Source organism: Loxodonta africana, chromosome 3 (genome assembly GCF_030014295.1).
Source record: "Loxodonta africana isolate mLoxAfr1 chromosome 3, mLoxAfr1.hap2, whole genome shotgun sequence".
Taxonomy (NCBI): domain Eukaryota; kingdom Metazoa; phylum Chordata; class Mammalia; order Proboscidea; family Elephantidae; genus Loxodonta; species Loxodonta africana.
In genome coordinates, this window is record NC_087344.1 from 129,275,850 (window position 1) to 129,296,637 (window position 20,788).

A 20,788-nucleotide genomic window follows, 5' to 3' on the forward strand; every position below is an offset into this window, starting at 1 on the left:
CATAGTAAAATCTATTAAGAAAACATTCTGCATCCCACTTTGAAGAGTGGCGTCTGGGGTCTTAAACGCTAGCAAGCAGCCATCTAAGATGCATCAATAAGTCTCAGTCCACCTTGATCAAAGGAGAATGAAGAACACCAAGGACACAAGGTAATTACGAGCCCAAGAGACAGAAAGGGGCACATAAGCCAGAGACTGCATCAGCCTGAGACCAGAAGAACTAGATGGTGCCCGGCTACAACTGATGACTGCCCTGACAGGGAACACAACAGAGAACCCCTAAGGGAGCAAGAGAGCAGTGGGATGCAGATCCCAAATTCTCATAAAAAGACCAGACTTAATGGTCTGACTGAGACTAGAAGGACCCTGGTTGTCATGGCTCCCAGACCTTCTGTTGGCCCAGGACAGGAACCATTCCCAAAGCCAACTCTTCAGACAGGGATTGGACCGGACAGTGGGTTGAAGAGGGATGCTGGTAAGGAGTGAGCTTCTTGGATCAGGTGGACACTTGAGACTATGTTGGCATCTCCTGCCTGGAGGGGAGATGAGAGGGTAGAGGGGGTTAGAAGCTGACGAAATGGACACAAAAAGAGAGAGTGGAGGGAGGGAGGGAGCGGGCTGCCTCATTAGGGGGAGAGTAATTGGGAGTATGTAGCAAGGTGTATATAAGTTTTTGTGTGAGAGACTGACTTGATTTGTAAACTTTCACCTAAAGCACAATAAAAATTATTTAAAAAAAAAAAAAAGCTCATGAGAGGCAGGATACATACTATGTTTCAAAGTTTCTCCCGACAAGATACTTATTAATTACAATGAGAAGAACAGTAACCTTACGGTGAGAATGGAAGTTAACATCACCAGTAAAGAGATAAACAGACATGTGCCCCTTTATAGAGGCACTGAGACCGACACAACATTACTTGTGCAGCATTACTGCCAAAAATGCATGACCTCATGAAGAAACAGACAAAACCAAAGTGAGGGGGCATTCTACTCCACCTAGTCGTCAAAATGTCAAGATCATGAGAAGAATGCTGACTTTGTTCCAGATTAAAGGGACAAAACATGAAGAAGCCCTGTTGGTGCAATGGTTAAGCCCTCAGCTGTTAACGAACCCACCCAGCAACTCCGAGGGAGAAAGACGTGGTGATCTGCTTCTGTAAAGAGTTCAGCCTACAAAATCCTACAAGGCAGTTCTACTCTGTCACATGGGGTGGCTATGAGTCAAAAACTGACACAACAGCAGCTAATGACAGCAAGAACAAAGAGACGTGACAACTAAATACATGGGTAGGATTCTGAACCATCACAACAACAATAAACAAGCAGCAGGAGCTTCATCCTCGTAAAGGACATCAGGACAATCGACAAAACGTGAACACGGTTTACAGATTACAGTGTCGTATCAATGTTTATTCCAGACTTTGAACATTTCACTGGTCACCAGGAGAATGCATTTGCTTTGGAGAAGTATGTAAGAAAAATGATAAAACAAATGTGGTAAAATGTTAACCCATTGCTGTCAAGTTGATTGCGACTCAAACCGACCCTACAGGATGGAGTGCAACTGCCCCATGGTTTCCAAGGAGCGCCTGGTAGATTCAAACTGCCGACTTTTGAGTTAGTAGCTGTAGTGCTTAACCACTACACCACCTGAGTTTCTAATAAAATGTTAGCATTTGGGAAACCTGCATGAAACATACACAAGTGGTCCCCATGGTTACGAACAACCCCCATAGTTACAAACCAACCCCCATAAAGCCCCACCCATTGCCGTTGAGTCAATTCGAACTTATAGCGACTCTATAGGACAGAGGAGAACTGCCCCGTAGAGTTTCCAAGGAGCGTCTGGTGGATTGAAACTGCTGACCTTTTGGTTAGCAACCATAGCACTTAACCACCACGCCACCAGCGTTTCCACCTGTAAAGCCTACCTACATTAAAAATTCAAGGTACGTATAATGATTCATAATTACAGTCACTATTTTGCGATGTGTATCAAAACATTACTATTATTACTGTGTTATTATGTTAAAGATGTTACAGAGTATCTGGAAGTGTTTCTTTAATGCTTTTTATACATAGAAAGGTACACTATATACTAAGACAAACATTTGACTAATAGGCATTAGATACAAACCATACCTAATTGTTCCAACTTACATTCAAATTTGACTTAAAGACAGGTTTAGGAATGGAACTTGTTCATAATCTGGGGACTACCTGTACAGTAAATCTTTGTGTGCTATCTTTCAACTTTCCTGTAATACTTTTTCAAAATAAAAAAAGAAAGGAAAGGAACTTGGGTTGTATTCAAGCAAAGACAAGTTATGAACTGCAAACCATAAAAGAATGATTCCCAGAGCCTCACATAAGAATTAGCTTCATTATTTTGTAGTCCAAAACCCTTGTTGTATAGGGCAGGAAACCGAGGCAGTCTAGAGAAGCTGAATACCTCTCAAGGTCAGAAAGACAGCAGGACAGAGCTGGAGACAGACCAGCCTGGCTGACTCTTATCCAGGCTGTTGCTGCCCCTCTGTGCTGCCTTTGAAATGGAAAAGTCAGGGTCTAACACAGTGTCTGGAAACCTTGGTGGCGTAGTGCTAAAGTGGTACGGCTGCTAACCAAAGGGTCGGCAGTTCAAATCCACCAGGCACTCCTTGGACACTCTATGGGGCAGTTCTCTGTCCTATGGGGTCGCTATGAGTCGGAATCAACTCGACGACACTGGGTTTGGTTTTGTTTTTTTAATACAGTGTCTGATCAGGGATGTGACCTGAGAAAGGGTGTTACACCCCACCCTAATCCTCTTTAAGATAATCTAATCTTGCCCCATTAACCACAGGCAGAGATTAGGATTTACAACACATAGGAAAATTATATCAATCACAAAATGGAGAACAGCACAATATATTAGAATTATAGCCACCCAAATATAAGAAAAATCTTTTTTAACAGGATTCACAGACTCCTCCCATTGAGACTGAGCTGGAAAGATGCAGCCCTAGAGGCAGGAATAGGAGGGATATGGCCACAGCTTGAATTAAGAGAAAACACTCAGCTTGATTTGCACAGAAGTTGTGCTGCTAACTATAAACCCACTGGGGAAGCCGGGCATTCAGGCAAATCTCTGCATTTAGCACAGTGAAGGATGACTCTCTAACTAGTAGGGATAATGCAAAATTCATAATGAGTAGCCAATTTGGAACCAAAAAAACCAAACCTATTGCTGTGGCTTTGATTCCAACTCATAGAGATGCTACAGGACAGAGTAGAACTGCCCCATAGGCTTTCCAAGGCTGTAAATCTTAACGGAAGCAGATTGCCACATCTTTCTCTCATGGAGAGGCTGGTGGGTTTGAACTGCCAACATTTAGGTTGGTAGCCAAGCACTTTAACCATTGTGCCACCAGGGCTCCTTTAATTCACAACAGTTTCTGCTAATTCACCTACTTACACCGTAAGCTTAAACCGCAACAATGAGGTTAAACTCAATTCCTATTTATACCATTATTAGCAGGCTTCCTCGAATGTGTTTAAGAAAATATAAAATCTAGTATTAAGTATTTTAAAAATATTCTTTGTATGTCTCGAATGGATATGTCAAAAGATTCTCTTCAACAAGTTATATTTAATAAGTCAGGAAATGCAATTAACCTGGTTAAACAGTCTCTCTTAAAGTCAAATTAAAAATCAAGTTCTCTCTATTTGGTTAAAATGATTCCATGTTTTGACTGAAAGGGAATTAACAGGGCACCATTGTCCCATGGTCAGGAAATCAAACCTGCTTTCTGGTACTGCCTATTTTACCTAGCCACCTACATTGATTTTGGCCACATTTCTTTGATTTTCCAAGAAAAATAACTTACGAATCTCTGGAAAACAGTCTTATGATGCATCAAATTTGAGTTGCTCATTTTTGAAAGTGCAAGTGGCCAGTGGCTTACGTGAAGCCAAGGGTTACTGGATAAGCCCTTAGTCCCAGAATCATGGGCTCCTATCTCAGTTACTATAAAAGAACCATCCACAGTGAGAGGTACAGCTGAAGGCACCAGGTAAAAGGCTGAAGCTGAACAGGATTAGCGCCTGTAGGCTGGCTACCAAACAGATCTCAGGAAAACAGAAGTCTCTGGGGCAATAAGACCACCAACATTTTATCACCTAGAACTAAGACCTTCACCTATATGGTCTCTGAAAGCAACCTGGGAGGCAGACACTGCGTGGGCCCCTGATCTGGTTTAGAAGCTGCTGCTGGAGTCAAGAGCATGAGACACATTTAATCATGAAGAGATTCTGAACAGGCAGCGTATGGAGACCAGATAGATCCTCTGTTTTACAGGGATGGTCTTCTGTTGTGTTACCAAGGCACCTTAAGATTAGATTATAGGTAATACAGTCACATTAACTGTGTGATATTTTCATTTTAATGAGACCATTCCGAATTTTAACTGCTACTGGAACCTCCGCTCATGAACTGTTGGCTATGTGAGGAGCCATTATTGATTAACCTCTGCAACTTCTGTACATAAAGTGAAAACCCTTGTGGTGTAGTGGTTAAGAGCTACAGCTGCTAACCTAAAGTTTAGCAGTTCAAATCCACCAGGAGCTCCTTGGAAACTCTATAGGGTTGCTATGAGTTGGAATTAAACTTGAAGGCAACTGGTTTGGGGTTTTTGTTTTGTTTTGGTATATAAAGCAGGGAGTGCCTCGGGCACTCATTTAACATCAGAGGTTTGTTGAATGAATGACAAAACCCCCAGAGTCTTAAGTTAAACACTTTGCATTTACACTGAAGTGCTTTTATATTCTTAACAGAGCCACACAAAATACTACTACTTGATTAGCTGTTAACTTTTTGCTAAGAAATCTTCTAAAAGAGAAATTGAGTTACTAATCACAATTCACCTTTAAAGAGCATTTACATATTTTACAAATAATAAAAACAGTGTTTGAAGCATTTTTACACACATTATTTCATTTAATAAATACAGGCCTTTTTTTGTTCTGTTTTTCAAAGAGACTAAACATTTCTTCATGGGAGAAAGAGCCTAAACAAACAGGAAACACCTATGTCACCCCAAACCCAACACTCCGGAATTGCACTAAAGATATCCAGAACGCTGCCCCTGGTTTGTAGTGGCAGTTTCCTGAGTCAAAGCCCTTTGCAGGCAAATGTTAAAGTGGCTCCTCCAAGAGGCTAACTCTCACAAAAGCAGAGTTGTTCCATTTGGGTTGCCAGCACAGGAGGGCCTTTTTGCTCTTACCACAGAGATGATAACATCCTAATGTAATCAAATAATCAATGCATTACCTGTCTCAACATCGCTGTCAATATTGAGTGTCTCATTAGAAGGAAGCATGGTCCCTTTCTTGTAATGCTGCTTACAAACTTTTAAGCCAATTCTATTGTCTTCATTTTCTCCATAGCCAAGGGTCCCCAGGGTGATGTTCTTTAGATGATGATACTATTAAAATATAGTTAAATAAAAACACATACAAGATTTTAAAAGTTTGATAAGAAGTTATAGCATGTGGATGTACTTTTAGCTATTTTTTAAAATTGTTTATATGAATAGAACTCCCCAAATTAAAATATCACAAAGTAATTCTCTCAGGTGTACAGGAACACACTACCTCACAGGACTCAAAACTCAAGTAAACAGGTAACAGATGGTCCCCATCTCACTCAGAGCTAAAGCCAAGGTCCTTCCATATCTTTCTGACCTCATTGCTGACTACTGCCCCAACCACACTGGCCTCCAGGCAGTTCCTGGAGCTCACCTGGCATGCTTCTGCCTCAGGCCTTTGCTGTTCCCTCTGCCTACCCAAAAAAACTAGAACCCCAGATATCTATCTGCATGGTTCACTCCTTCAAGTCCTAACTCAAATATCATCTTCTCAGTGAGGTCTTCTCTCACCACCTCCATGAAAATGCAAAGGCCCATCACTCTGTTCAAGCACTTCTGAGTCCTTCCTACTTTGTTCCATAGCAATTACCACCTTCTGACCTCCCAGGGAGGACCCAGCCAGCCACATTCCACAGTTTAGGTCTAGAGTCACATACTTTTGTCTTCTGCTATCTGTACTCACATGTTCTACTAGGCCCCTATCTTCATTAACATGACTTTATGATTCTAGGAAACTCTTATCTAGGAACATAAAAGTTGCAAAGAACCATATTGTTCATTTCAGGAACATCTCAAAAACCCATTTGTTTAAACCTGTTTCTGATTTAATATCAATTTGAAGATTTAATTTGATAACAACCCCCCCAAACCCTCACCTTACTGTGTCAAAGAATCTGAAGCTATTCCACCATGATCTTCGCCCCATTCTAACCAAGTCCCTCCCCCACTGAAAGGCCTGCCTTAAACCAGACTCCAAAACCTATATCTAGACTTTGCCCTCCCCACCCACTGCTGAGACTTGTCAAGACAATTTCTCCTTTATTGCTATAAACTATAAGCTCAGCCTTCCTTGTCACCATGTTTTTTTGAGGTGTTTTTAGGGAGCCAGCATTTGATACTATCATCACCCATCAGACACGATAGCTCCCACACACATCTTAGGCCTCTCAAGGTTTCTTGGGAAGCAGCTTTCCTATTGAGAGGGCGTGCTGCCACTAGGTGGAGGACCCTATGACAGTTTGAAACCAGACAAACAGGTGGGTGCCTCAAATGACTGTTTTTACAGGGTACTGTATGAGGTGTGTACATTTTTTGGTAGAAAAAACAGATATTTCGAAAATTTTTATTTGGGACACGTATGTCTCACTGGACTCTGGGGGCTCTGGGGTAGAATCAGTGGGACATTGTATAGCCCACTGGACTCTGAAGGGTAGGATTCTTTTTGGATGAGAAAGGCAAAAAATCCACACTAGTTACCAAAAATTCAGACATGCTCAATGATGCAGCATGCATTCCATGCATTCCATTAATGAAAAAGCATGATATCAACAAAAGTTTCTTTCAAACTTTTAATTGGGTCAGGGAAGGGCTTCAACTTTAGCTTCTTTCAATTTGTCTGGTTCTTTCCACTAGAATAAGACTCAACAAGGGCAGAGTTTTTGTCTGTTTTATTCACTGTTATATCCCTCCCGCCCGTGTCTAGAACTGTACCTGATACATAGTAGGTACTAAAACATTTATTTATTAAGTGAATAAATGAAAGAGAATAACATATTCTCTCTCCTGTGATAGTTAAGGTTGTGTGTCAACTTGGCTGGGCCATGATTCTCAGTTGTTTGGCAGTTATGATATAGTTTGGCAGCTATATAATGATGTAGTCACTTCCATAATGAGATGTGATATAATGTAATCACCTCCATGATGAGATCTCTTATGAGCAGCCAATCAGTTGAAAGGGGGCTTCATTGGGGTTGCAGCATGCATACAATATATGTGGACTTTCTGGCAAAGCTCACTGACTTTTGCTCACCCTGGCTCTTGCAGCTGGCTCTTGTTCATCTGACCTCCAGTTCTTGAGACTTTAGCTAGCAGCTTACCTGTTGATCTTGGGCTTTGTCAGCCTCTGCTGTCTGTGATCCAGTGGCCTGCCATCTTACCTGCTGATCTTGGGATTCGTCAGCCACTGAAGCCTGTGAGCCAGAGGCCTGCTGTCTGACCTACTGATCTTGGGTTCACCAGCCCCAGCAGCTATGTGAGTCAGGAGAAGCCTCCAGCCTGACTCACAGATTTGGGACTTCCCAGCCTCTACAACCATATGAGCCATTTCCTTCATATAAACCTCCTTCTCTCTCTCTCTCTGTGTGAGTGTGTGTGTGTGTGTGTGTGTGTGTATGCACTTCACTGGTTTTGCTCCTTTAGAGGACCCAGCCTAAGACACTTCCCTAAATGCTTTCTTAAATTTTCATATCTGCCTGTTGCAGTTGAGTGCTGTCAATTCGATTTTGACTCATAGCAACACCATGTGATAGAGTAGAACTGCCCCATAGGGTTTTCTATCTGGTAATCTTTACGGGAGAAGACTGCCAGGTCTTCCTTGCATAGAGCTAGGGGGTGGGTTCGAACCACCTTTCAGTTAGCAGCCAAGTACTTAACCATTGTGCCACCAGGGCTCCTTGACATATTTGCCTACATACAACTATATCACATCACATTGCCTATTTCTAAGATTCAGCCAGGATTACTAATGCTAAGACAGCAAAGTAGAGACTCTAGAATCTTAGATTTGACATCTCACTCATGAAATCTTCCAAGAGTATAAACCTACTCTTGGCTGCTTGATCTAGGGTAAAGTAATCTCCCAAACGTAGTAGGTGTGAAGGTATAAATAAAAAAGATAAATCTTAAAGAAAAACTTAAAATTTCGTGTGAAAATGTAATTACAGAAATAGCAATAAACAATTTTTGGCAGACTATAATTTACATTAGAACATTTCAATATATGTATATTTTTTTCTTTTGTTAGGACAAGACAAAGTATCAATATATTCTTAAAGCACAGATCATTCACAGTGAAATACTTGCCTGATTAATAGCAAAAAAGATGCTCTCATAGGCGTCCTCTTGCGTATACACACTGCAACTATAGTCATCTTCATCTATGCCAGAATAGCCTTTCAAAAACAAGTGCTTAAAAGTAACAGTGGAATCTTGTTTGAAAGCAACCACCAACTGGTTACTTAAACCAAAACGAACAAGCTAGAAAAGAAAGTTAAATCGCAACATATGAATATTACCATTTGCCAAGGAAGGCAAATGCCTTATCATCATGACTACCACTACACATTTTTACTTTTCTTGTACTTTTATCCTCTGCTCCCACTCAGTTTGAGAATTCTCACCTATATACATCAGCAAGAAAAATATCATTTCTTTGGTTTATGCCAATAGCATCAATATCAAAATTCAAGCCCAAATGAAAAAATGGCTTCATTAAGTACATTAGTAATGGAAAATAACATAAAACTTGAAAATATTACCACTCCCAATGACTAAGACCCTGATGGTCCTTAATTAAGGGGAAAAAAAGAAGAAAAACCCCAATCAGTTAACTCTGAGCACATTTTTCTCGTACTTGATATTTCAAATTAATTGTTCTAAAAATTGATATACTTGGTAAAGCCATAACTCACATTTCATTGATTTGACATTTAGAAATTACAAATTCTTTTTAAAAAAATCACAACTACAGTTCGCATGTGGTTTTAATGAATATTTTTGAAAAGTGGCCATGTAGGGCCCCTTACTCCAGCTAGGAAATAAGAGCTGTCAAAGGAATTCAAATAATCCAGCTCTGCAAAAATTCTTTTGTAAGATTTACACCTAAGAAAGGAATTTCTACCTCTAAGATTTAGTTATTGAAGCCCATGAAAGGAGAACAGAGCTTGCTTTATCTATATGATGTCAAATGAATTCATTGTCACCAAGCACCACCTTCCAGAGATGAAACGCCTACTTATTCTTCCTCACACAGGATCCCAGCACAAGGTTAGGCATCCAAGGGTTCTCATCACCAGGAGTGAAAGTATTCTTTTTGCCTACAGTTTTCTTGTTGTTGTTAGGTGCCATCGAATCGGTTCCAACTCATAGCCACCCCATATATGAAGAATGAAACACTGCCCCATCCTGCGCCATCCTCACAATCATTGCTATGTTTGAGCCATTATATCAATCCACCTCGTTGAGGGTCTTCATCTTTTTCACTAACCCTCTACTTTACCAAGCATGATGTGCTTCTCTAGGGACTGGTCCCTGCTGGTAACATGTCCAAAGTAAGTGAGATGAAGTCTTGCCATTCTCATTTCTAAGGAATATTCTGGCTATGCTTCTTCCAAGACAGATTTCATTCTTCTGGCAGTCCATGGTATATTCAATATTCTTCACCAATACCATAATCCAAATGCATTAATTCTTCTTTGGTCTTCCTTATTCATTGTCTAGCTCTCACATGCATATGAGGTGATTGAAAATACCATGGCTTAGGTCAGACACACCTTAGTTCTCAAAGTGACATCTTTGATTTTTAATACTTCAGAGAAGTCTGTGCAGCAGATTTGCCCAATGCAATATGTAGTTTGATTCCGTCACTGCTGTTTCCATGGATGTTGATTGTGGATCCAAGTAAGATGAAATCCTTGACAACTTTGATATTTTCTGTTTATGATGGTGTTGCTTATTGGCCCAGTTGTGAGGACTTTTGTTTTCTTTATGTTGAGGTGTAGTACATACTGAAGGGAGTTTTCTTCTTTAAACCCAGTAAGTGGAAAAAATTAGTGGATGCTTTTTTTGGTTAAAAAGTTTACAAAGGGCCAGCAAGCTACCCACACATGTTCTCTCACTGTCTCCCCCAGCCGCCCTTCCCCTCTCTCTCATGCACACACACCTGCACAGGCGGTAGAGAAAGAGAACTCACACCAATGCAGACCCTGCCCCGCACTTCCTTTCCCACCCACCCACATGATCTCTTCAGTGGCTTCCTCTCAGGACAGTGACAAGTCTAAAAAGTTTGTCCCAAGTCCTTACCCTTCCACATATTAGAACTAGGTGATTCTGACTAAGTTGCCAAAGCAATTGGGACTCTGTTTCTTCATGTGTGGAATTTGCAACTTTAACTAGATGACCCTGGCAGTTCTGTCATTTCCTGTCATTCTATGACTCAATATGATATATCTGCATGGTAATAAACGAGGCATCTCAATTATTGAACCATTCAGATGAAACAAATGTTAATTTGTATATGCAAACTGGCACACATTTTTTAAAGTTGTTTATAATTTTTAGCTTTAAATTTTGCCTGACTTTTTAAAGAAAGGTTTAATAATAAAAAGAATAGCTGCCATTATTCAACAATTATTATACACCAGACACTGTACTAACTGCATTACATGCATTATCTCATTTACCACTTCAACTCTATGAAAATGTTACTACTGTTACCTCTATCTTACAAATGTAGAAACTGAGATTTAGGCTCATTAAATTTTTGAAGAAAACTCAAAAATGGTTGTAGCAGTACATCGACAGGGAACTGTCAGAAATTCAAGCCAGATTCAGAAGAGGACATAGAACAAGGGACATCACTGCTGATGTCAGCTGGATCTCAGCTGAAAGCAGAAAATGCCAGAAAGATGTTTACTTGTGTTTTATTGACTACGCAAAGGCATTTGACTGTGTGGATCATAACAGAGTATGGATAACATTGCGAAGAAATGGGAATTCCAGAACACTTAATTGTACTCATGAGGAACCTACACGTAGACCAAGACGCAGTCGTTCAAAGAGAATGAGGGGAGACTGTGTGGCTTAAATCAGAAAAGGTGTGCATGAGAGTTGTATCCTTTCACCATACTTATTCAATCTGTACGCTGAACAAATAATTTGAGAAGCTGGACTGTATGAAGAAGAATGTGGCATCAGGATTGGAGGAAGACTTATTAACAACCTGAGATATGCAGATGACACATGCTTGCCGAAAGTGAAGAAAACTTGAAGCACCTACTGATGAAGAGTAAAGATGACAGCCTTCAGTATGGAGTACACCTCAACATAAAGAAAACAAAAATCCCACAACTGGACAAATAAGCAACATCATGATAAATGGGGAAAATACTGAAGTTGTCAAGGATTTAATTTTACTTGGATCCACAATCAACGCCCATGGAAGCAGCAGTGAAGAAATCAAATGACATATTGCATTGGGCAAATCTGCTACAAAAGACCTCTTTAAAGTGTTAAAAAGCAAAGATGTCACTTGACCCAAGCCATGCTATTTTCAAACGTCTCATATGCATGTGAAAGCTGGACAATGAATAAGCAAGACCGAAGAAGAATTGATGACTTTGAATTACAGTGTTGGCGAAGAATATTGAATGGACTGCCTTCTTCTGAACAAACTAATCTGCCTTGGAGGAAGTATGGCCAGAATGTTCCTTAGAAGTGAGGATCGTGAGACTTCTTCTTACTTTGGACATGTTATTAGGAGGGACCAGTCCCTAGAGAAGGACATCACCCTTGGTAAAGCAGTGGGTTAGTGAAAAAGAGGAAGACCCTCAAAGAGATAGATTGACACAGTGGCTGCCACAACAGGCTCAAACACAGCAGTGATTGTGAGGATAGTGCAGGACTGGGCAGCATTTCGTTCTGTTGTACATGGGGTCACTACGAGTTGGATCCAACTCGGTAGCGCCTAACAACAACAACAAATTGCCCCAAGTCACCAAACTAGACCAGAAGTCAAGTCTAACTCCGAAGTTCTCTTTATTATGCTATACAAACAATTCCCTTCTGCAGAAACATTTATCTCCAGAACTATTCTTATAGAAAAGAATTTAAGTGCTGGCTTTCCAGAAATGTGAAAGGCAACTATTGTTTTGAGAATGAATGTACACAGATGCCATGCTTTAGCATTTAAACCTCACCAAGTCACGTTCCTCAAATTCTAAGTCAAAGGATCAAGCATTGTTAAAACACAGCTATTTGAAGGAAAACACCCAATAAAGGCCCTACATCATCCAACCTGTGCTGAAAATCAAGCAAAAGAAGGCTAAAGTTTCTTCAAAGCATGTGATGTCTATCAGTGGTGCCTGCAGGTCATGGTCCTTTTTGAAAGTAAATCAGGGAACCAATATGCCCAAAAATATTTCAAAGTTTTATTAAAAATACTGACACATAAAAAAATTGGTGTACACACACACACATATACACACACGAAATAAGTTCTTTAGCCAAATTTTGCTGAGGGCTTATTCTGTGCCAAGGCAGGTTATGATGGTGGGCATGATCAACACTACATGCTATAACATGGGTAACAACCCTTACGATTAAGTACTAGGCACAGTGCTAAAAAGTTTATAATTATTATTTTTCATTTAATACCCCAACGCCCTCTGAAGTGGATAATATACTGAGCTCCACAAGGACAGACATTTTTTTTTTTTTCCTTTTTTTTCTATCTACATCTATATATTGGGAACTGGACAAGTGTCCATCACAATGTTGGAGTCGACTGCTAAATCAATTGATGGATGTAATCCCATTTTCTATATTTGTAAACTGAGGTCGAGTAACTGTCTCAAGTTTAAACAGCTAGATGGTATGCAAGCCAGGACCTGGACCTGGACCTAGAACCTGTTCTCTAACGGAAATGCTGCCAACTTAACTCAACAAGCAAGGATATTAGACCCAATTCCTCCCTCGCTTGTATTTAAGCTAAAGAACCACAAAAAATCTGAATGGGAGTGGGCAGATTTATCAAGAAAGTGGCAAAAAATTTGCTGATGTTTTAAGCCACCACCTCTTTTAAACTAAAAAATTACCAGCTCAACTTTGGGAATGAGAGACTGAGGAGTTGTAGTATCTGTTTGGGACCATCCTTATCTGGTATCAGGGACAAAAAAAATTCCAGCTTCCTATTTCTTCTAGTACAAGCCATGATCCACATGTGTGACCCAGCATCAGATAAGGGCAGAAAGAGGTAAGGGTTGGGATTTTCAAAGCATCTCTTAGTAGGGGAGACAAACCGGGGGGAGGAAACCATGAAGTCTCCTTGCTATGGCAGAACCAAACCCTTCCTGCAGAGTAAAAATAAGGAGATAATGGTATTGGCCAAATGATTTTATTTTTAAAAAGGAGTTGACAACAAACTGCATCTTAACCCCACTGGCTAGACCTAATTTGCTGAGGGTAAGACAGAAAAATAATTACTCATTAAGTATAGTCTGCCAAAAATTGTGAACTTAAAACTTAATTATGAAATCAGTGTAGGAGAAAATATTCAGTACCAGGTAAAACAAGATACCATTCTGATTATGTGCAAGAATCTGGGAGGGAAAGAGTAGAACTAGTGAAAGAACATAGACATAGGCACCTCCCTCAAGATTATAAATTACTAGAGAATGCAGACAGAAAGTGTTTACATAAAAATTTCCTTCTCATCAATCCTGAGTAAAAAGGAAATCATCCCTTTAGACTTGAGGATGGAATACTAAAAGAGACAGAAAAGGGGGAGGAGGAGAAAGTGGGATTTGAAGAAAGGGAAAGGTATTCAAGAAATCTATACAAATTAGAAATTGCTCAAGTGGCTTAACTGATTAGGATGATCCTTGTTGTTATTGTTAGGTGTCATCGAGCCAGTTCCAACTCATAGTGACCCTGTGTACAACAGAATGAAATATTGCCCAGGCCTGCACCATCCTCACAATCATTGCTATGTTTGAGCCCACTGCTGCAGGCACGGTGTCAATCCATCTCACTGAGAGTTTTCTCTTTGTTGCTGATCCTCTACTTCACCAATCATAACTTTCTGCAAGGACTGGTCCCTCCTGATAACATGTCCAAACTACATGAGATGAAGTCTCTCCATCCTCCCTTCTAAGAAGCATTCTGGTGATACTTCTTCCAAAACAGGTTTGCTCGCTCTTCTGGCAGCCAGTGGTATATCTAGTATTTTTTGCCAATGCCATAATTCAAATGCATCAAATCTTCTTCAGTCTTCCTTATTCATTTTCCAGTTTTTGCATGCATATACGGTAACTGAAAATACCATGGCCTGGGTCAGGTGCACCTCAGTCCTCACAGTGACATCTTTGCTTTTAAACACTTTAAAGAGGTTTTTTGCAGCAGATTTACCCAATGTAATACGTCATTTGATTTCTTGACTGCTGCTTCCATGGGATCCAAGTAAAATGAAATCCTTGACAACTTTATATTTTCTCTATTTATCGTGATATTGTTTACTGGTCCAGTTGTGAGGATTTTGCTTTCTTTATGTTGAGGTGTAATCCATACTGAAGGCTGTAGTCTCTTGTCTTCATCAGTAAGTGCTTTAAGTTGTCTTTGCTTTCACCAGGCAAGGTTGTGTCATCTGCATATCACAGGTTGTTAATGAGTCCTCCTCCAATTCTGATGCCGTGTTCTTCTTCATATAGTGTAGTTTCTTGGATTATTTGCTCAGCATACAGGTTGAATAAGTATGATGAAAGGCTACAACCCTGATGCACACCTTTCTTGATTTTAAACCATGAAGTGTCCCCTCACTCTGTTCAAATGACTGCCGCCTGATCTACGTACAGGTTCAGCATGAGTACAATTAAGTGTTCTGGAATTCCCATTCTTGGCAATATTATCCATAATCTATTATGATTCACACAGTCGAATGCCTTTGTATAGTCAATAAAACACAGGTAAACATCTTTCTGGTATTCTCCGCTTTCATTCAAGATCCATCTGAATTCAGCAATGTTATCCCTCATTCTGCGTCCTTTTCTGAATCCAACTTGAATTTCTGGCAGTTCCCTGTTGATGTGCTGCTGCAATTGTTTTTGAATTAGCTTAGCAAAATTTTACTTGCATATGATATTAATGAAATATATATTTGATAATTTCTACATTCTGTTTGACCACCTTTGGCATAAGCACAAATATGAATCTCTTCTAGTTGGCTGGCCACATAGCTGTCTTTCAAATTTCTTCGCAAAGATGAGAGAACACTTCCAATATAGCATCTGTTTGATGAAATAACTCAATTGATATTCCATCTATTCCTGGAGCCTTGTTTTTCACCAATGCCTTCAGTGCAGCTTGGACTTTGTCCTTCAATACTGTCGGTTCTTGATCATATGCTACCTCCTAAAATGATTGAATGTCAACTTATTCTTCTTGGTACAGCGACTCTGTATTTCTTCCATCTTCTTTTGATATTTCCTGTGTTGTTCAATATTTTGCCCATAGAATCTTTTAATATTGCAACTCAAGGCTTGAACTTTTTCCCCCACTCATCTGTCAGTTTGTTGTACAGAGGTGGCTCTTCTGTTGCTGTGATGCTGGAAGCTATGCCACCAGTATTTTAAATACTTGCAGGGTTACCCATGGTGGACATTTCAGCTGAGCTTCCAGACTAAGGTGACCTAATTCTAAAAAAACTGGCCAGTGAAAACCTTATCAACAGCAGGGAAACACTGTCTGATACAGTGCCTGACAATGAGTCCCTCATGTTAGAAGGCACTCAAAATATGACTGGGGAAGAGGAGTCTCCTCAAAGTAAAGTTGATCTTAATAACGTAGGCAGAGTAAAGCTTTCGGGACCTTCATTTGCTGATGTGGCACTACTTGAAAAGAAAAAAAACAGCTGCAAATATCCATTAATAATTGATGGATGGACATGGAAAGTGTGAAGTATGAATCTAGGAGAATAGGAAGTTGTCAAAAATGAAATGGAATGCTTGAAGATAGACATTCTAGGCATAAGTGAACTGAGATGGACTAGTATTGGTCATTTTGAGTCAGACAATCATATGGTCTACTATGCCGGGAATGACAAATTGAAGAGGAACAGCGTAGCGGTCATTGTCAGCAAGAACATTTCAAGATCTATCCTGAAGTATGACGCTGTCAGTGATAGGATAATAATCATAGGCTTACAAGGAAGATCAGTTAATATAATTCTTATTCAAGTTTATGTGCCCACCTCTAATGCCAAAAATGAGGAAATTGAAGATTTTTACCAACTCCTACAGCCTGAAGTTGTTCAAACATGCAATCAAGATGTATTGATAATTACTGTTGATCGAAATGCAAAAGTTGGAAACAAAGAAGAAGGGTCAGTAGTCGAAAAATATGGCCTTCGTGACAGAAACAACACTGGAGATCTCTTGATAGAATTTTGCAAGACCAATGACCTATTCTCTGGAAATACCTTTTTCAACAACCAAATGGCAACTCTACACATGTACCTTACAGAATGGAATACCCAGGAATCAAACTGACTACATCTGTGGAAAGAGACGATGGAGAATCTCAATAACATCAGTCAGAACAAGGTCAGGGCTGACTGCCGAACAGATCATCAATAGCTCATATGCAAGTTCAAGGTGAAGCTGGAGAAAATTAAAACAAGTCCTTGAAAGTCAAAGCATGACCTTGAGTATATCCCATCTGAATTTAGAGACCATCTCAAGGACTGATTTGATGCACTGAACACTAATGACTGAAGACAAGTTGTAGGATGACATCAAGGACATCGTATATGAAGAAAGCAAAAGGTCATTAAAAAAAAAACAGGAAAGAAAGAAAACCACCAAAATGGATGCCAGAAGAGACTCTGAAACTTGCTCTTGAATACAGAGTAGCTAAAGTGAATGGAAGAAATGATGAAATAAAAGAGCTGAAAAGAAAATTCCAAAGGGTGTCTGGAGAAGACAAAGTGAAGTATTATAAAGGAATGTGCAAAGACCCCAGGTTAGGAGAGAATGATTCTACAGCGAAATAAAAGTTTAATGCTCCCCAATTCTACTAGGGAAGAGAGGAGGCACCCATACAAAAAGTGAATTATCAGTTCCTGGAAATACATGATTAAAAGTGGAATTAGTGATGTAGACAGCAAGAAGGAAAACCACATCCTGAGAAGTCAGGTAACTACACACGATTTATTTTTAAAAAAGGAATTGACAGCAAACACATCTTAACCCCACTGGCTAGACCATAATATTTTCTGAGGATGTGGTGCTGGTGATAAAGATCAACAATATGAACTAAACAAAAGATCAAGCTGTAGCCTTTATGCCCTCCTGATATACCCTTGGATTAGTATTTACTTACAGCACTTAGCCACTCGAAAAGTGAAATTTGACATTTTATAAATCTAAAAGTAAAACAATCAAAACTGCAGATTTTAAAAGCATATTTGAATAAAGATGAGAGATTTTAAGAACATAATCACTGTGGACTGGGCAGCCCTTGACTGCCTATGTGCCTTAATCAGCTAGAGAAAACCCGCACTCAATACAGGTCTACTATTTACCCGGCATTTACAGAACCTGCGGAAAGATGACATCATGATCCTTTCCCAAAACAAGGTCCTCAGGTACTCTGAACTTCAACCTGCCATCTGCCCTCCAAAGTCGACACAGTTTTACAGTTTTATGAACTTGAGTGTGGACTTTTCAGAACAAAAGTCAAGTGACAGAACACATGTAAACAGTTTCACCTTGCAGTGAGAAAAAAAATGAAGAAATGATAAAATATATTACCTGTGCAGTGACCATGAGTACCTTCAAAATCTGTAAACCCAGTTTCCATGGAATCTGATGTCTGGCTCGGTATTTTTCACAGGGGTTCATGAAGTAAAACTTCAAATCTTCCCTCAGACATTCTTCTTTCACCTCAGAATCAAGATGAGCCATTGCATTTCTGCCACAAAAGATCGACTTTTAAATACACAGGACAGCCTGTCAAGCAGAAAGATCCTGAAGATACTTTTCTATTCACACGTCTTACTCGGTCTTACAAACAAAACACTCCAACCAGAGAACCGCTTTCCTCTTTAGAAATCTGAATGTTATTCAGGGTCCTCTATAACCTGCATCTCTAAATATCCACCCATCCTGTTCAAAACGGACATTCTCAAAAATCACAGAAAGAGTGTTTTTTATTTGTAAGATTTATCAATTCTTATATCCTAACATATAGCATTCCCGTCACTGGAATATGACAAGAGAGTGCGTGTGTGTCTGTGTGTGTGTGCATATGAACAAAAATTAGATGGGACACTTCCATGACAGTCCGGATGTAAAATCACAGAAATTTAGCACTGACTAATGGAATTAGACCATTATAGAAGTGGAAAGTAGAGAATCTCTGTTTTATCCATCTGTACTGAAAAAAGGATTATATTTCCTTTTCTTGGATATCAGTGATTATAAAATTCTAAAATATAAATAGCTTCAAAAAGCTAAAATAGTATCTCTCTACTTATGTTTGAAGTCCCTGGGTGATGCAAACAGTTACTGTGCTCAGCTACTAATTGAAAGGCTGGAGTTTCGAGTCTACTCAAGAGGTGTCACAAAAGAAAGGCCTGGAGGTCTACTTTCAGAAAGGTCATACCCGTTGAAATCCTTAGGGAACACAGTTCTACTCTGACAGATATGAGGTTGCCATGAGTTGGAATTCACTCAATGGCAACTGGTAACTGGTATTTACATTTAGTAAGATATTTGTCACATTGTATTAGGAAAATTTTGCTTTTACTGTTTTAAGGGCTCTTAACTCAGGAATGGGCACATGACTAAAGCTAGGCCAAAAATAACCAATAAGACATGGGTGTGAGGTTTTGATTAGAACTACTGGAAGAGATGTGGTCTTTCCACTAAGTAGTCCCCAAAGTAGGGTATGCAAAAAAAAATCCACTGAGAGTAAAGAAAATATCATTATCTTAAAAAGTAAATAATTGAACTCTACTCATAATTATTACAACCATCTAGCTTTGAATTTGTTGTACTGTGGTGGCTTGCAGGTTGCTATGATGCTGGAAGTTATGCCACTGGTATTTAAATACCAGCAGGGTCATCTGTGGTGGACAGGTTTCAGCAGAGTTTCCAAACTAAAACTAGGAAGAAAGGCCTGGCAATCTACATCTGAAAATTACCAACGAAAACCTTATGGATCACAACAGAATACTGTCTGATATAGTGCTGGAAGATGAGCTCCCTGATTGAAAGTCACTCGAAATACACAATGGTCACAATAGACTTGAGCATACCAATGATCATGAAAATGGCACAGGATCGAGCAACAATTAATTCTGTTGTACATGGGGTCACCATGAGTCAGAAATGACTTGACAGCAACTAACAACAATAATACAACATATGGAATAGCGGTAGTATATAATTTATATAAATAAATATACACATATTGGGGATATGTGCTCAACTTTTACTGTCAGATATACAATGAATAAAGTTTGGAGATCACAGACATAAAGCATAGGCTGTGAGTCTGGAATTCCTAGAAACCATCTCACTTCCACAGAGCTTACTAGACAGTAGAGCTAACAGTGAAGAAAATAGACAAGAGATAGAGACTTTGCCTAATGACACTGAGTAAGTTTCTGGATCCAGCTGTGCCTAAAGCTATCCATCCCAAGATTTTCGATTTGAGCCAATCAATCCCTTTGGGGCTTAAGCCAGCTTGAGTTAGATTTCTGTTACTTGTAACAGGAAGTGTCTTGATGGCAAGTTTAATGAATAAATTCCAGTAAGTTAGGCCAATATACTGATTTATGATCCATGTTTGTTGAAACACCTCAATTGATATTCCTTCAATTCCTGGAGCCTTGTTTTTCTCCAATGCCTTCAACAAACGGATGCAGTGCTGGAGGCACTCACTCATCTATGCCAAGAAATATGGAAGACAGCTTCCTGGCCAACTGACTGGAAGAGATCCATATTTATGCCTATTCCCAAGAAAGATGATCCAACCGAATGTGGAAATTATAGAACAATATCATTAATATCACACACAAGCAAAATTTTGCTGAAGATCATTCAAAAATGACTGTAGCAGTATATTAACAGGGACCTGCCAGAAATTCAGGCTGGTTTCAGAAGAGGACGTGGAACCAGGGATATCATTGCCGATGTCAGATGGATCCTGGCTGAAAGCAGAGAATACCAGAAGAATGTTTACCTGTGTTTTATTGACTATGCAAAGGCATTCAACTGTGTGGATCATAACAAATTATGGATAACGTTGCGAAGAATGGGAATTCCAGAACACTTAATTGTGCTCATGAGGAACCTTTACACAGATCAAGAGGCAGTTGTTCAGACAGAACAAGGGGATACTGATTGGTTTAAAGTCAGGAAAGGTGTGCGTCAGGGTTGTATTCTTTCACCGTACCTATTCAAGCTGTATGCTAAGCAAGTAATCTGAGAAGCTGGACTATATGAAGAAGAACGGGGCATCAAGATTGGAGGAAGACTCATTAATAACCTGTGTTATGCAGATGACACAACCTTGCTTGCTGAAAGTGAAGAGGACTTGAAGCA

General features: G+C 39.7%; 1 protein-coding gene across 6 annotated transcripts in view; it reads right to left on the minus strand.

Annotated features, from left to right (window-relative positions):
• The window catches only part of MCOLN2 (mucolipin TRP cation channel 2), an 80,634-nt gene that overhangs the window by 32,357 nt on the left and 27,489 nt on the right, over positions 1–20,788 (minus strand). For all 6 annotated transcript variants that reach the window (XM_003411116.4, XM_023549422.2, XM_023549419.2 and 3 more), the window contains exons 2-4: positions 17,990–18,149; positions 8,490–8,663; positions 5,312–5,465 (exon numbers count right to left, since the gene is read on the minus strand). In XM_003411116.4, the coding sequence (XP_003411164.3) occupies positions 5,312–5,465; positions 8,490–8,663; positions 17,990–18,149 (488 nt within the window). The remainder of the gene's footprint in view (positions 1–5,311; positions 5,466–8,489; positions 8,664–17,989; positions 18,150–20,788) is intronic.